Source organism: Sardina pilchardus, chromosome 18, assembly GCF_963854185.1.
Source record: "Sardina pilchardus chromosome 18, fSarPil1.1, whole genome shotgun sequence".
In the NCBI taxonomy this organism is placed as follows: Eukaryota; Metazoa; Chordata; class Actinopteri; order Clupeiformes; family Clupeidae; genus Sardina; species Sardina pilchardus.
The window spans coordinates 30,757,471-30,774,529 of record NC_085011.1 but is presented as its reverse complement, the minus strand read 5'-3'; the positions used below and the strand labels follow the sequence as shown (position 1 = coordinate 30,774,529).

Genomic DNA, 17,059 nt, shown 5'->3' with positions numbered 1-17,059 from the left:
CAGCACACTTCTCATGGTCGTTATCTAGAATAGATTGTTGCAAGTAGACTGTTAAGCTTTTTACCATTTTTGAAATTTTTAGCGATTAGTAAAGAGTCTGTTGTATCTTATTTAGAACAGATAAGACAGCTGTGGTTGTGGAGAGACATTACACCTTCCTGAAAAGGCTGTGTCAGGTGCTCTCAGCTTTAGGGAGCCAACTTTGTTCACTAGTGGTGAGTAATTGTCAGGTACCAGTTACACTACCATTCAGAAGTTTGGAGTCACTTTGGAGTATTTTCATGTTTTTGAAGGAAAAGCTTTTTTTGCCATTTAAGGAATATTTCAGTATTTTACACTTTAAGCCCGTTTTCTGTATTGCCTAGCATGCAAACGAGTGTTTGACACCGAAATCTAGACGATTGATCCTGTTTCAGCAATTTGGCTGCTTTAGAATGTTCTCTGTATGGCTTTAACATTGCTTGCTACGGGCATGGTCTATTCTGTCCTTAAAACACCCCTAAACGTTCGTTTTTAAAAATGTGCAACTCACCGAGTGGTTACTGGTCTTCAACGATCTTCTATAGCAAGTTTCGCAGCGAAATTCAACTTCTGTTGTGTTAGATTAGGCACACACGGTTGTCAGGTATCTGAAAAAGTACTTCCGGGATTTCGAAAATCCCTGATAAAAGATGACAGAAGCTGTATTTCGCTGCGAAACTTGCTATAGAAGATCGTTGAAGGCCAGTAACGACTCGGTAAGTTGCACATTTTAAAAAACGAATGTTTAGAGGTGTTTTAACCCTCTGGAGCCGTTGAAAAATGGTTCCAAACACACATCTCAGTCTCTGCAAATTTCTGTCCTAGAAACATACAGTATAAGTGACACCATTAGGTATAGCTGACTGCTTCAAAGTGCCTGAAAAGGCCCCGGACCTCCAAGTGTTAAGGACAGAATAGAGACCATGCCCGTAGCGAGTAATGCTGAAGCCATACAGAGAACTTTCTAAAGCAGCCAAATTGCAGAAACAGGATCAATCTTCGAGATTTCGGTGTCAAACACTCGTTTGCATACTAGGCAATACAGAAAACGGGCTTAAAGTGTAAAATACCGAACTATTCCTTTAAAAAGCACCAAGTCTTCACCTTATCCATCCATTTTTAACTGTAAAAATCTGTACCAAGTAGTGCTGTCAATCGATTAAACAAATTAATCACGATTAATCTCATGAATGTCCTAGTTAACTCGCGATTAATCACATATTAATCACACATTTCTATCTGTTCAAAATGTCCCTTGATTTATCATTTTAATACTCATATCAAAGTAAAGTGGATAGGCTTGCTTTGTGCAAATGTTTTTTTTATTTTATTTTTATTGCAAACCACAGTATAGTGTTACAGCCATTCATGTCTGTAGTAATACTGTCAATAAGTAGGCTATTGAGACAGATGATACAATGCTGGCAGCACCACTTAGCAAGAAACAAACATCTCTCCTCCTAGAAGTTCAGATACTGCAGTAACATAAAAAAGCTCTGAATTGTTGTAGCCTAATTCAAGCCTAATTCAAACATAGTTCTTCTCTCTCACACACACACACACACACACACACACACACCGATGTGCATGAATGCACACACACACACACACACACACACACCGAATGTGCATGAACCTGTGTGCGCGCGCACACACAGGCATGCACAAGACAGATAACGCAGCAGTAGGAAGAGGAGAGAAGAACCAGAGGGATGTTGCACACAGACACGCACATCCACTCACATTAACGTTACCTCGAGTTCTCATTACCGAGTCCAGTAGGCTATTCTCCCGTTAGCGCAACTGCGTCTGCCCCAACGCCTGCTCTACCTAGTCTTCTAAGTTTCGTGCAAATTTTCAATGCGGCTAATAATAACTAGTCGTGCTACGATGGTAACTAAGTTCACATCGACAGTACATGCAGATAACTTTGCTCTTATTAACGGACCCTGGCAATATATTAAAACTAAACTTTCCATTCATTAGTTTGTTAGACATCTAAAGCTCTTAATTGTTGTAGCCTAATTCAAGCCTAAGTCGTTCTTCTCTCTCTCACACACACCAAATGTGCTCGAGTGCACACACACACACTCACTCACTCACTCACTCACTCACTCACTCACTCACTCACTCACTCACACAAACACACGCACGCAGGCACAAGACAGATAACGTTAGCCTACCGTTACAGTAGTAGAAAGGGGAGAGAAGAGCCAGAGGGATGTCGCACACAGACACACACATACACTCACATTAATGTTACCCTGAGATAGTTCTCATTACCCAGCCAGTAGGCTAATCTCCCGTTAGCGCAACTGTTTGTCTGCCCCACGCCTGCTCTAAGTTTCGTGCGTGCACATTCTCAATATGGCTAATAATATCTAGTCGTGCTATGATGGTAACTCAGTTCACATCGACAGTAGGCTACATGCAGACAACTTTGCTCTTATCAACTGATGGCATTGTGGGGCACGCTTACTGTTTTGCTTCTGGTTTACAGTCGGGTCCTGTAGTTTTTCTAACGTGGCCACAGCATTTTATGAAAAAACTTGTAACAGGTCAGGAAGAGGTTTAATCTCGCGCTAAAAAAAATAACGCCGTTAAAATTGTTTTGCGTTAATAACGCGATATTTTTGACAGCACTAGTACCAAGTAATTGTCGCTATTACAGATATACTTTACACTTGCAAATCTATTCTACGGGTACGGATTGGCATCAGAACCACAAACCATCCGATAGTTACAAATATTTTACCATTACAAAAATATTTTACTCTTACATATCAATATTCTATGCACAAAAAACTGTCCTACTGTTTTCTGCAGGTGCAGACTTTTGCAGCACCTTAGGGATGAGAAGCGTCTCATGTGTATTGTGTGCGTGTGAGGGCTGCATTAAACAATACAGGAAACTGGCGTACTCCCATGATTTGGGAGCGTACCTATGTTCCCCAGAACAGAAACTGTAGGACAGTTTTTTGTGCGTAGAATATTGATTTGTTATTGTAGAACATTTTTGTAATGGTAAAATATATACAACTTGTAGGATTTGTAGCTGTAAAACCAAACTGTACCCGTAGAATAGATATGTATGTGTACAGTAGAGTACATTTGTAATATCGACAGTTACTTCTACATCATTTTACAGTTATAAATCATTTCTACAGCTATGCTAGCATAGTTTATTCCTTGCTTAGCTTACTACTCTTCAAAGTATTTGTCATGAGGGAAGGGAAATTATGCGTAATAGACACTCACACCTGTTATTAGTACTCGGTGACCTTGAGAAAAAAACGTAAAGTTTTACTTTAAATGGTCCCCCCAAATCATCAGTGTCCACACATGTACAGAAGAGGCATCTTCAGGATGCTGGCTCTCTAGACAGAGTCGTAAAGATCTGACACATCTCTGTGGTCAACAGATCACAAAGAAGAGGAAAGAATGTGATTGTCTCGGGGTGGTTTGGTGGTTGTAAAATAGTACATTTGCATAAGATAAAACAAATCTTGAAAAAAAGAAGGCTTTAACTCTAGTTTGCAATGCCATGCTACAGCCTGTCGACAGAGCTTGATCGAAACTATTTTCCTCCGAAAAGAGGACCGATACATGGAACAAATATGTAGGGAAGAAGCAGTCAACTGAGATTCTGTCTACAATGGAGTGGAGTGGCAACTTCTGAGTGACCCCCAAACTTTTGAATGGCTGTGCAGATTGCCAAATGTATTATTAATTGCAGCAAGTATAATTATGTGTCGAAGCAATTTAATTGTATTTGGCTTGTCTTCAGGGTTCTGCCGCAGAAGTTGACGTGCCACGGAATCTGAATAAATACATAGAGGCTTTTCTTGCCTTCACTACCCATCCCAGTCAGGTGATGGATTAATAGTTTTTTTGTTTCTTGTCACTAGTATCACACAAATGATAATAAATAGCCTTTGCTGTACTAATTAACGACTCTCTGCTTGCAGTTTCTGAAATCTTCTACCCAGATTACCTGGGGAACCTTGTTCAGACACGAGGTCCTTTCTAAGGACCCTGTTGTTATCCAAATGGCTGTAAAGTACTTGAAGGAGACTATGAAAAACCTTGTAAAGGTATTGCTGTTATAAATCTCTCTGTATCAGTGGCGGCTGGTGGTTTTAGAATTAACGGAAGAAGGTGTGTGTGCGAGCTTGCGCGGGTGGGGGGGGTGGGGGGGTTCTGTTTTGCGTGGGGGGGGTTCTTTCAGAGAGGGAAATTGTTAAGCCCACATTATGGTTATGGATGTGATTTAATGTCAAAGTAAGTAAACTGGAATTAATAAATAAAATTATTTGGACCGCAGCTTGCCAGTACTTTTAGTATCCTTTTCTGTGTTATACCCCTCTACTGAAACATAATGCATGCACTGAAAATATGCTAGGACTTTTATTTTTATTAAAGAAAATATTTTATTTTGAGTTTCTGCCAAAACACAGACAGACACATGACATGTAGGCTAGTCTAAAAAAACCAACAGCCCTCATGGAGGCTCACGTTTTCATGAAAGCTTGATAGTGTGCAACCTGACGTTCACCTAGTTACAATTCAAACCTTGCTAGTTAATCTTGTTAAAATTTCAACTAAATTAGACCTAAATACTTACAGAAATGTCTTAGTTCAGACGTTCGTTCATTTGCTAGGTACGAGGCAACATATAATTTCAATGCTCTCTCCTTTGCTAAGTTAACTGACAGACTTACCCTAACTAGCTGCCTGCTACCATTGGAGTTTCGTATATGTCTTTCTGCCGTTCTCTCCCTGTTTGTAAGTCCAGTGAGTGACACAAAGTTGGATGCTCAATAAAACGTTGATTTATTAACAACTAAGCAACTGAAATGATTAAGTTAATTAAGATTTTCGATCACCATTCTCGACTTTCCTGCCGCATAACAACTTCTGATACAGTTGTCTTGCATTTCTGATTGGATATTAGCAGCATGAGCTCCACTGATTGGTTCATTGACTGAGGCACCTCCGCGGAGGATCTTCCTCCCTTTGGCCATTCACTTGAATGGTATTCAAGAGCCGCGTGGGTCTGGAGAGTTTATAATGGGCGCTAATGGGGGTCTTGAGGAGGAAGATTCTCCGTGCAGTAATTTTCAATTGCGATAGGGGTCACTTCCACAAATTTGACTGATTTCAGTAACATTGCATTTGAAAAGCAGTTAGTTCTATGTTGTTTTAGTTAAGAAGTTGGTTAAATATGTGTATTTTATTATTTTAATTTCCCTGAAAAGTTTAGGGAGGATTGTCCTCCCTTTCCTCAATGGACGAGCCTCCTCTGCTCTGTATGATGTTTTGTTTTACAAGCTACATATTCTCAAATGATTTCTTATACTCTGATAGACGGGGTTCCCCTCCAAAAATGACAGTCCCAGCTGTGAGTATTCCCGAGGAGACTTTGACAGTGATGAAGACTTCAACTCTTTCTTCAACTGTAGGTTAACATCTTAATGTGCGTGCTACATTATGTATATGGATACACTGCGTACAATATATACAACTGGCACTATTTTACTATGTGATGTTTCTAGCTTTCAGGGCTCAACAGGGTGAGGTGGTCCGTTTGGCATGTCGAATTGTCCCTGAGGAGGCATTTCTGATCACCAGTGAATGGTTGCAATACCAGATTATGGCTCCCATCAACACTGGAAATACAACATGTAAGTTGTTACATTTAAAATATTGTTTTGGTCAATAAGCGGTAAAGGTAGCCGCTAAAGTTAAAGTTAAAGATAGCCAAGAAGACAGAAGTGAGCACATATTTGCAGTGAGTAATATAATGAATGAGAGAGCAGCTTTCATAATGACACATGCAGACCTCTGTAGTCATTGATCTGAACTAGTTGACTTGTTTAATGAACATCTTTTTATCTTTGGCTGACCAGCTAGCAGCAGGCTAACATCAAAACAAGTAAACTCAAACAACACCTCAATGAAATTTGATTGGCTGCCAGCTTGACTAGCAATGACTTTGACCAGCCAGAATGCCAGAAAATAAAATGATTTTAAGACACTAAATAGCATACCACACCAAACATAACTGATGTTCAAGAGGCATCAGAGCAGATTTTTTGTTTTGTTTTGTTTTTGACAATTCAGTTTAGTTGAGGTTGAGATTCATGCTAATTGAACTTGTTTTGGCTTGTTTTTGGTGCTCAGCCAAGATAGGGGAAGGGCTGTGTTCCATTCTCTCTCCTTCTGCAGTGCAATGGGATGCAATGACCTTCTTCACTGAGAGTGTAGTGGGTCAGCTTTTCAAGATTCTGGAGAAACAGGTAAGGGTTCTCTACATCTGGCCGAGCTCAATTTGGTTGAGATTGGTTGTGATTGGTCGCCAACATCAGGCGAAGATTTGGGTGTTAAGGCTAAAGTATACTCGACGCGCCCGACCTGTCGCGCGACAATGTGACGTCAAAATTACGTAATTTCCTGTGTCGCGCGCCAGATTTGAGCCTTGCGCCAACGTGTCGAGCTCAGAAGATTTTATATGAACGGCGCGCGCCAACTTGGAAGAGATTGAAGCCAAGCTCACAGAGAAAGTGTCCTTCTACAGTCATCAACCACACAAACCACATTCGGGCATGATCATATAGCCTATTCCACTTCTTAATTAAGCCGATTCATTTTTAAAACGACTGTAGTCATGAAGTTTGAATAATAGTCAGTTTGAGAAGTGGGAAACTTAACTTGGCTAGGCTGCAGCGAGAGTTGCCGTTTGGATGACTCATTTGTTTACATTTTGTCGTGAACTAGACGTTGGATGAGTTAACGAAGTTACCGGTGAGAGTTGCAACAGGAGGAATTAGGGGAAATTACTAGGACTGAGGCACACATTCCAGCAAAAAGTAAGGAAGAGATTTATTTTCAACCAAAAGATATCTGCTAAGACCTAAAAAATCTCTTTCCACTTAGGGAGATTACACAAACTCATCTCATTAGCTAGCTGCACACACCTTAGAAACTAGATGGTAATCCTCCAGTTGTGAAGAGCAGCAAGCTAAGTCTGAAATATCATCAAAGAAGCTAGTTGCTACTGCCATTAACGTCAATGGATACCGTGCCTCTGTTCAGGAGAATACTGCAAATAGTGTCGCGACCACCACGCGCAGGTATACATGGTTACAATGTTACCAGTGACGTCACATTGTCTCACGACAGGTCGGGTGCGTGGACTGTACTGGAGCCTTTAGTTTCCAGACTGCCTTAGCTGCGTGATTGAAATCACTGCGCAAGGCAGGATGGGAACACCCAGGCTAATGGCATCCGCCATACTGTCTACGCTCTCCGACGTTCGCCTGCCCCCTTGGTCTTGACCCCCCTGGTGGTAGCGCATAACTATAGAAAAAAAAATGCAGTCAAGGTACTGTATGTTTGTGTTTCAGCCAATCATAATGAAGAGGAAGAACAGGAACCGGAACTATCCGTTTTAGAATATCTCGTAATCATCCTTGTGACTGGCCTGCTCCTGCACGTATTCTCTAAGAATCTGTGGCTGACAAAGACATATTCTGCGTTTCATGTGATAACTGCTCCCAATGCATTGCAGTGCAATGATTTCCTTATCACCATCAAAATGAATTTTAATATGATGTTAAAACATAAGGTTATGAATGTGGTTTCAGTGACCTAGATCTGGGGGGTATTTCACAAAACCAAGATAGGGGATTTAGACAGGCTTACTGGGTTATCCTGGATGAACATAGCCTTGACTTGGTTTCACGGAAGAGATCACATATAAGTTACCATGGGAATTTATACTTGGAAGCTAGCCTGCTCCCGACCAGGCTAACAGCCAAGCTAAGTTAATTCTAAAGGTAATTACATTATCTGATTGGTTCTGCTAGCTGTCACTCAAATCAGACCTCCATGCGATTTTTTCAAAGAGCAGTATTCCATTTAGATATTATTTGCTACTTGCATTTACTCGCAAAACACAGCAGAATGTCTGCCTAGTACCATATGGATGTCATTTAAATTAGGATGGCCTTATAATTAATAACATACTCGTTGTTTGCTTCTTTTTTGACGGACGTTGTAGACGTTAATAGTCTACTGTAGTAGTTGATTGGAAGTGGAGGGGACATTTTTCGAAGGTGTTTTCAACTAATTCGGCTTTTAAGACAAATTAAGATATATATAGTCATACTGTGTGCATCTTTGCGGTGGCAAAGCGCTTTCTTAATGACGTTGCGTGCCGAGACAAGGAAGCTCTCACACGTGGGTGCATACGTACATTTGCATTCAGTTGATCTGCCACACCTACTTCCACTATGTAACAGAAATAATGATGATCCCCCATCTAAAAAAGTAAAACTTTACCTCGTTGTTAGTCTATATCAAAAGCGGTTGTTTACTTTGTCTGCAAGACGCTATTTTTCGCGTCTTTTTTATTCCAACCGTGAATTATTTGGGGGAGAAACGAGAACGCGCACACATACCGAATGACTTACACCTGGCTTGACCTAGCCGTCTCAACTCATCTGCGCTCAGCATTAGTGAAACATATTGAGCATGTTTACTTTGACCAGGCTAGGTCAAGCGCGTGTGTCGTCACTTATCTTGGATCTACTTACTCTGGTTTTGTGAAATACGCCCCTGATCTCTTCTCCAGTCATAAAAATGTTTTTTTTTAAAGATAAACGCTTTTTGACATGTGGCAGGCAGTGTCATTTTCAGTCAAGACAAACACATTGGTCAAGAGAAAATAAATTTGTTTTTAACTTTATGTAGAACTGTGTGTACTTCCTCCACCACTGTAAGCTTTTGAGTGAGTTCAGTTATCGTTATTATTTAAAAAGTGCACACGCAATTATGTGATAATAAACTAATGTAACCTGACCACTACACCGAAATAATGAACGGACCTATATTTCACAAATTCTACCAGGTTATGTAATCTCATGAGCATGACTATACCTGGACAGTGGCAAATTGTTGTGTACTGTTACTTTAAAGGAGCTTTATGGAGTTTTGACATAGTTGCCAACACCGTAAAGGCTTTTTTTACATTCTTGTGTGAATTTCGGTAACACTTTACATTACGGCTCGCTAATAAGGTGGTAATTGTATGGTCATTTCTATGTAATTTCATGGTAACAATCCCTTGTTACCACTTGTTACCACTTATTACCAGTAATTTCTATGCAGTTTCTAGTGCAATTGCTCTGCTGTTTCGAGGTAATAGCAATGCAAACAGCATTAATTAAGGTGGTAATTTCTAAGGTAGTTTGATATCATTTTATGTATAATCCTTTGTAGCCACTTATTACAAGTTATTTCCATGCAGTTTCCAGTACAATAACTCTGCAGTTTTTAGGTAATAGCGATGCAAACAGCTTTCATTTTAAGTAAAATAAAATGGTAATTATTTGAAACTTTACTTATTTTTTTTGTTTAATTACATGACAAACAAGGAGGTAATTTCCAGGAAAATACACCGCATCAGGGCCGTAAAATACATTATCACTTATTTCCACCCAATTACTTAGTTATTACCCTACTAAGAAAGAGACAAACCAAGTCATTGTCATAGTAAGCTGTAACTAAACTGGAACAAGTGAAGTAATTTTATGGAAGCTATATGGTATCAGAGCTGTAAAATGCACTATTGCCTCTTCCTATTTAATTACCTAGCTGTGTTGATAAACCCATCAATTATCCTTATGACATTTTTAGTGTTGTTTTTGTTTAATTACCTGAAAAACAAGGAGGTAATTTCCAGGAAAATAAACAGCATCAGGGCCGTAAAATACATTATCACTTATTTCCACTCAATTACTTAGTTATTACTAACTCTGATCTGAAATAGGCAACACACAAACACATATTGAGTACGACCTTTATAACTTTGTTCTCTGAAAAAACATTGTTAACATTTAACATAAAACATTTAAAGTATAAGCCTGGCGAAATTTTAACTAAGCCGTGGAAGAAGTATTTTTCGTTGATCACGCTGTAGCCTACAGAGCTAGCACGGGCAAGAGCTAGCCTATAGCCCAAAATCGCTAACAGTGGCATAGGGCTTAGAGCCATAGGCTACGCTTTCAAAATCACATTTTTAAACCACTAACATTGCTCAAAACAGCGCAAAACCTCGTAAGCAGCTAACTCGAGGTGTCTACACATAAAACAAAGCACCAGTCAGTCTGTAAACTTTGGAATAGTCTGTACACGTAGAATCCGTTCAAGACGTTCGAGACCGCAAACCTATCTGAACGGAAGCACTAGCACTAGCACTAGCGCTAGAGCTCGAGCTAGAGCTAGAGCTAGAGCTAGAGCCAGAGCTATTGCCGGAAGAGACTACGGGTAGTGTTGGCTAAAATTACAGAGATACATACAGGCTGTGTCCGAAACGGGCAAAAATGCTGCCTTCTAAGATATCTTACAGGGGCGCGAGGCATCGTGTCACGTCCGAAACAAAAACGCTGCCTTCTAAGATACCTTCGTTTTGCCCAGTTTTGAAGGCAGCATAGATGTATCCTTCATGCTGCCTTCAACGTCCAAAAGTTCTATTTAACTATGATGTCAGTGAACGGTAAAATGCTTCCATTCACCTCTTTGTATTTACCTTGCAAAAATCACGATAGGTCTGTTTACACGTCTAAAGCATGTTTATACTTCAAATTTCGACTCCTCTCCTCCACAACACCATCCCCGGGTTCTTAACAAGTGAACCGCGTTGGCTGGTCAGGTTTTTAAAGCATTTCCAGAAATTGTCCGGTCATTACACATCAGTGGCAATTAATTTGCAATGACTAGCATGCTAATAGCGATTTACCCTAACGCACCTAAAGCACAGCTGTTGGTAACATAGCAACGGCGTTCTATGTTGATATCTTGCTAGGCTGTCCGAAACAGAGTTTTTAGCTGCTACCTTGTTGCCTTCTACGGCAACTCACTCGCTAGGCAGTGAAGGCAGTGAGGCAGAAGGCAGCTGCCTTCCGTTTCGGACATAGCCACAGACAGAAGAAAGAGGACGAGGAAGACAGAGTGGTTCGTGTCTGTTCCTTTCCCGGCAGCGTAACAAAAATTAAAAGTTTACAATCCAGCAAGTTTTCATCAGCTGTCATTGCGATTCGGTCGGTCTCCAGTGGCTTATTGTTTTGAATGTGGACATTGACACCTCAATCGAAACGCTAAAGTGATGGATTAGCCTACCGTGTCTGCTGTTGTATTTTTGAGAAGGACGACTTCGTTATTCCGAGAGGAGCTTCTGACGCAAAGAAGTCAACGAAATATTATAATATTTTCATCTGTAACAAACACGTCACCTCTGTACCTTTATGAATGTTTTGGTAGGTTTAGGGTGCACTGCAAATCAAATATTTAGCCTACTGTTTCAGAATTTGAGTATGTTGTTTTATTATCACAGAACATGTTAAATGTGTGAAAACAATGTTTTTTTGCAGAACAAAGTTAAGGTTGTGCTCGACATGTGGTTGTGTGTTGAATGTCAGTACACAGTAACCTATTTCAGATCAGAGATGGTAATAACTAACTGAGTGGAAATAAGTGATGGTGTATTTTACGGCCCTGATGCTGTGTATTTTCCTGGAAATTACCTCCTTGTTTTTCAGGTAATTAAACAAAAACAATAAGTAAATCCTGGACTATCATTTCAAGAACTAGATTCATTTTAAAATCATTACCATTTTATTAAACTTAAAATGAAAGCTGTTTGCATCACTATTACTTAGAAACTGCAGAGTAATTGCACTGGAAATTGCATAGAAATTACTTGTAATAAGTGGTAACAAGGGATTGTTACCATGAAATTACATAGAAATTACCATACAATTACCACCTTATTAGCGAGCCGTAATGTAAAGTGTTACCTGAATTTCTTTCCTGAATCACTGAGCTATCTAGCCTGGCTCTTACCTTTCCCTTCAGTACGTCTGGGTTTTCGGTTTATTTGCGGGTTTTCTCAGGGCAAATTTTACCAGTCCAATCATTGAACAGCGGGGTGGCTGAGAACGATGACGTTGAGGTTGTGAGCTAGCTTGATCACGACATATGTCACGACCAAACGTTAGCGATTGGTTGTGGTAGATCTGATGGTTTTAAACTTCAACAGTGTACTCACCTTCAAGGAAGTTACTTGATAAAAAATGTTAGTTCTTAGCCTGGTTCTTCCAGACTCTCGTACGATCACCTTCCCTTGATGTAGCACCAAAATGAAAGTGGCATGTTCAATATGCTCCTGGAGCTGCAAAAGTAAAAGAAGTTGAGAGAAATATCATGATGTCTCCCTTCTTTCCCTCGTCCAGAGACTTCCTGTTGAACAAGGCGTTGAGCTGCTACAGATGGTTCTGTCTTATGAGACAAGAGATCCCCTCATTTTGTCTTGCGTCCTCACCAATGTTTCCTCACTCTTCCCATTTGCCACACACAAGCCACAGCTTCTTCCTCAGGTGCTCTCTAAGGTATGTTCATCAAATTTATTTGACTGTCAGCTTCATTAAAGTGTCTTCAGTTGTCAGTAGTAATCGTTATGTTATGTTATGTTATGTTATGTTGTCATTTTTCAGCTGTTTGCCGCCATCACATTTGAAGTTGTGGAAGAAAACAAGGTCAGTTGGACTTCTGTTTCATTGACTGACAGATCACTATGAAACCAAATGTTTTTTTTTATTGTTAACTATACTCATTTGAACACACAACAATGAAATTAAATATTCTTGATTTCCCCAGTATGTTGCTGTAGTGAAGAAGGTGGCAATAATGGCCAGAATGACAGGAAAAAGGAGCCTGTAGTTAAAAGCTGAAGCACTCTTGAACTTGTGTGTTTTTAGGCACCCCGCACACGAGCTGTGAAGAATGTTAGAAGACATGCCTGTTCTTCCATTGTCAAGATGTGTCGGGACTATCCACAGTTCATCTTGGTATTTGACAGTTGTTCCTTTCTTTCTCCCCTCATATTTCACTCAGGCTTTAAACTTCAAGCTAACAGGCTGAAAATGTACTTTTTTCAATGCTTTGTTATAGCTGTCAAGTCAAGTCAAGTCATATTTTATTTATATAGCACATTTAAAAGCAACAGTATTGCACCAAAGTGGTTTACATAAAACAAATAAATAACAGTAATAATTAAATTAATAATAATAATAATCAATAATAATAATACAATATTAGTATAGTGTAGCCCATATACTCTTATTTCTCTCAACTGCAACATTGACAGACAGCCTAGCCTACTAGCCACGACAGCCTAGCGTATCCTTATAGTTAACTTGGTCGGTATCCGTCGGGTCTTTTTCATAATTGGCTGCTGTGCTGTGTCGTTCATAGACAGTAGGCTAAAGATGTCGCTCATCGCTCCCTTTCATTATCTAGGCCTAGGCTACTGTGCGCAAAGTGTCGAGGCCACATACAGTCGGGACATAGTTTGACGAAGTTTAAGCATGTTTAGTAGGCTATGGCAGCGCTATCCATAGGCTATCAGACTGTTTATTTAAGGATTTCCGATGTTGTGGAAGGAAATTCGTTGGGGTCCTCCTCGTCATATTTTGATAACAAATAAAGCTAATTTCCCTCACTAGACCTAGGCCACTGGTATTTATGGGGGATTAAGAGGGGGGAAATCGTTTAACAGAGACCTCACACACCCCAAAAAATGTCTGCCCGTGACATGATGGACGAATGCATCATTTCCAGGTGCCACTGTAATCGCTAACTGTAAATGGATTAATCCAACACAACTCCTCGTCCAATTTTCAGTTGGCATGGAAATCATTGGTATATTTGACTAGGGCTACCTGTGGCCTGGCTTTTCCACTCGTTTTGTACCATCCAGCAGTGTTTTAAAAAGCCTGACTACTGGCTGGTAGACTTAATGGAACAAGTTAATGGAAAACAAAATGTTTGTGCAGAACGTGTTTCGATAATCTATCCTACAGCCGAAGGTTACGTGAGTAAGTGTATCTCGTTGTTATCCAAATGAACGGTCTTAAAGTTAGCAAGTTACAGAGACTGGCTATAGCTCAGCTGACAGTCAGTCCGACAGAAGGGGGAGGCATAGAACGCTGAAGTCGGATTTGCAACAATTTATTCCAACTCCACATGGAACGTTCTATGTCTATGACTGCGCGCGTTGCGTTTGTTTTGTTTTGGTGTTTATGGAACGTTAACAGAAGTGACGTCAAACAGGATCTCATAGCGCACCTTTAACGTTACATATGTCAGTCCCAGATGCATCTTGCTATGAACCAAAGATTCTAGAGCGGAGCAAGATGGATCAGTTACATCAAACGGATGAAGTACGCTCTGATTTCGACAGGGCGCCATTATAGTAAGCTCAGCGCAACATTTCAGACACAGTTCCAATCATATAAACCACCTAAACAGCTGTTTTTGCCGTTGCCAGCTGTTTTTTTTTTGTGTGAACTACTTAAAGTGCGGCGAGGCGGTCAAAAGACCGCTGAGTCCTTAGAATGGGAGGCTGTTACTTACACATAATGATAGCTAGATGGCGCTTCGTGCACGAATCAAATCGTTTGGTCATAAATTCAGTTTGCACTAAGCCATGCGTCATTCGTATCAGACCGTGTTGTTGATAGTCTGTGGTTGTTTCATTATGACATACAGCACGTTTGAGTTATCTGTTCATTTATTTGTGTTGATTTGTGTTGTTTGAGGTAAAAACTCTGGAAGAGTTCTTGAACAAACCTTAAGCAAACTTGACTTTCAACTTTTTCATAGTATTTCATTTTTTATATTTCGTTTTTACATTTTGTATGCTACTTAAAAATGTTATTTATAGGCTATTTTAAAACGGGGGCATGCGTTCTGTGATAGGAGCCAGACCCGACGGGAGGGGAAGGATGAAAAATGTCGACCCAACACCAATTTTCATTAATTTAGGGAGAAGCATTTTATAGGGTCTAGCTACCTCGGAGGGAGGGAGATAGAGAGAGCTATGCTGAGCAGGCATAGGCGCGAGAAGTAGCCTAATTAAAAAATGATGAACGAATGATATTCTCTGTGTTGCGAATGTGTAGGCTATGTTTGCGATGTCTGCTGAAAAAAAGCTATAGGCCTATTGTTTCTACAATTTAAGCTAACGTCTATGTGAATTAGAGATTCAGCATTGAGACACACATTTGAACACATTAGCATTGCAGAGCCGTAGCCCATTGGTTAGAGCATCGGCCTTTAAACCTAAGGGTTGCTGGTTCGATCCCCGACCTGTTCATGGCTGAAGTTCTTTTGAGCAAGGCATCAATAAAGTAGGCTATATTCTATTCTATTCTTTTCTATTCTATTCACACAACTACATGCACACTGGCGAATTCGAACATTCTGAAACGCGCATATGCGATGAAACATGATTGCGCATTCTTCCACGAGTTGCCTAAACAGCCAGCCTAGCCTATGCAGGGGACAGAGAGACGGGGTGGGGATGGGGAGGCAGTTAATTGTCCTCAATGCCGCGGTGATGTCTGTAGCCTAAGTAGCCTAGACGAGTGTATGGGGGAGGGGGAATGATCGGTTTCAAATAGGCTGTGTTGACCCCGAAGCCAATTTGCTTTGAGAATAACTGCTGGCTGATGAAGTTGTTGGCTGACTAGCTGGCTCAGCCAAAACCTAAATGCTGCTGCAGCCACCAAAGTTTTCATGACTGATAATGGCTTTAGTTGCCACTTCATGTCTACAGATGTCAATATTGTACTAGATCTCAACACACAATGTTATTGTATCGTTTTGGACAACGTTCTGCACGTTTCACTTGAATGTAGACTGCATGCGTTGTGAACAGCGCAGCAATCTCTGGAAAGGAAACGGTGGAAGTCGCCTAGCCTAATAGTAGGGATGAGACACGATTTTCGATTTTTCGAATATTCGATCTACGTGCGAATATCAAATAGTTAATTCAAATACCATTATTCGCCATATCTCAATTAAGGGTGGGGAAAAACATGGAACAGAAATGAAGACGCAATGTAACGCTTTATTCAACCTGAAGGTGCGCTGGTGAGTAGACCTACTGTTGTATTCTAAAATAACGGAAGAAGAAGAAAACACGGTGTGAATTATCCATAGGAATTATTAAATCCAGAGACCGATAGGCTACGAGTAAAAGTTCTGCATTAGACTCGTTTACATTAGCCTTTTTCCGACAGGCGTGTATAATTTCCGTAAGGTTCACAGACTTTTCATATGTCCGTATAATATATCTAGCCTACCGGAACTTTTCCTGTTGCTGACCTAGTAGGCTAATGTTGCCGCCGCAGGTGCTATGTGAACGCAATCGCGAAAAAAATCCACACTTGTTAGTGATGATCGGAGGAAGTATTAGGTGTATTTAAAGCGCCCTATGTCACTGTATGTTCCAACACGCTGCAGGGAATGCAGCAACTCTCGCTGAATCCACCATGCTCCCGGTGTAAAAAATGTCACTCTTCTGCTGTCAGGCATGCACAGCTGACAGCGCGGCCGCATAGGCTATCCTATGTGATTGGTCATGCATTGTTAAAATTGAGATCTTAGTGTAATAATTTTTTTAAGGAAGGCATGATCAAAAAGTGATCTGTTAAGGCCGACGGTGTTCTTTCATAAATTAAAGGCTGTTTATCAAAGAACACCATCGGCCCTTAACAGAGCTCTTTTTGAACATGCCTTTCGGTCATCGTGTTATGTGTAGGCCTACGTAAGGGGGGGCGGGGGGGGGGGTCGATTTTCGATTAATATTCGACTAGTTGTCATCGATTTTCGAATTGTGTTTTTGGCAAAAAGTCACATCCCTACCTAATAGCCTATCGCGTTCAATGCTGTAAATCCGTCTGTTCCAGATTTGGTTCATATCAATCTTTGGTTTTGGTGTTTGTGCAACCGGGCCCTGAAGATTTAACAAAAGTCTGAGTAGCCCTACGTAGAATTAGGAAAGTATGTAAGGCGAGATCAAAATAGGCTAGGCCTACCTTGTTTGCTTCTTTCCCCCATGTCATTTTAATTGGTCGTCAACTCACTGTGAGTCCTGTGTATCGTAGCAACGAGCACAATACTGATGTGGTGT

At 40.5% G+C, this 17,059-nt stretch overlaps 1 protein-coding gene across 1 annotated transcript in view; it reads left to right on the top strand.

Annotated features, from left to right (window-relative positions):
* The window catches only part of LOC134064336 (exportin-5), a 50,663-nt gene that overhangs the window by 9,737 nt on the left and 23,867 nt on the right, over nucleotides 1-17,059 (top strand). The window contains exons 10-18 of the mRNA XM_062520257.1: nucleotides 116-215; nucleotides 3,809-3,892; nucleotides 3,990-4,115; nucleotides 5,389-5,479; nucleotides 5,577-5,705; nucleotides 6,205-6,320; nucleotides 12,315-12,470; nucleotides 12,576-12,617; nucleotides 12,840-12,929. Coding sequence (XP_062376241.1) covers nucleotides 116-215; nucleotides 3,809-3,892; nucleotides 3,990-4,115; nucleotides 5,389-5,479; nucleotides 5,577-5,705; nucleotides 6,205-6,320; nucleotides 12,315-12,470; nucleotides 12,576-12,617; nucleotides 12,840-12,929 — 934 coding nt within the window. The remainder of the gene's footprint in view (nucleotides 1-115; nucleotides 216-3,808; nucleotides 3,893-3,989; nucleotides 4,116-5,388; nucleotides 5,480-5,576; nucleotides 5,706-6,204; nucleotides 6,321-12,314; nucleotides 12,471-12,575; nucleotides 12,618-12,839; nucleotides 12,930-17,059) is intronic.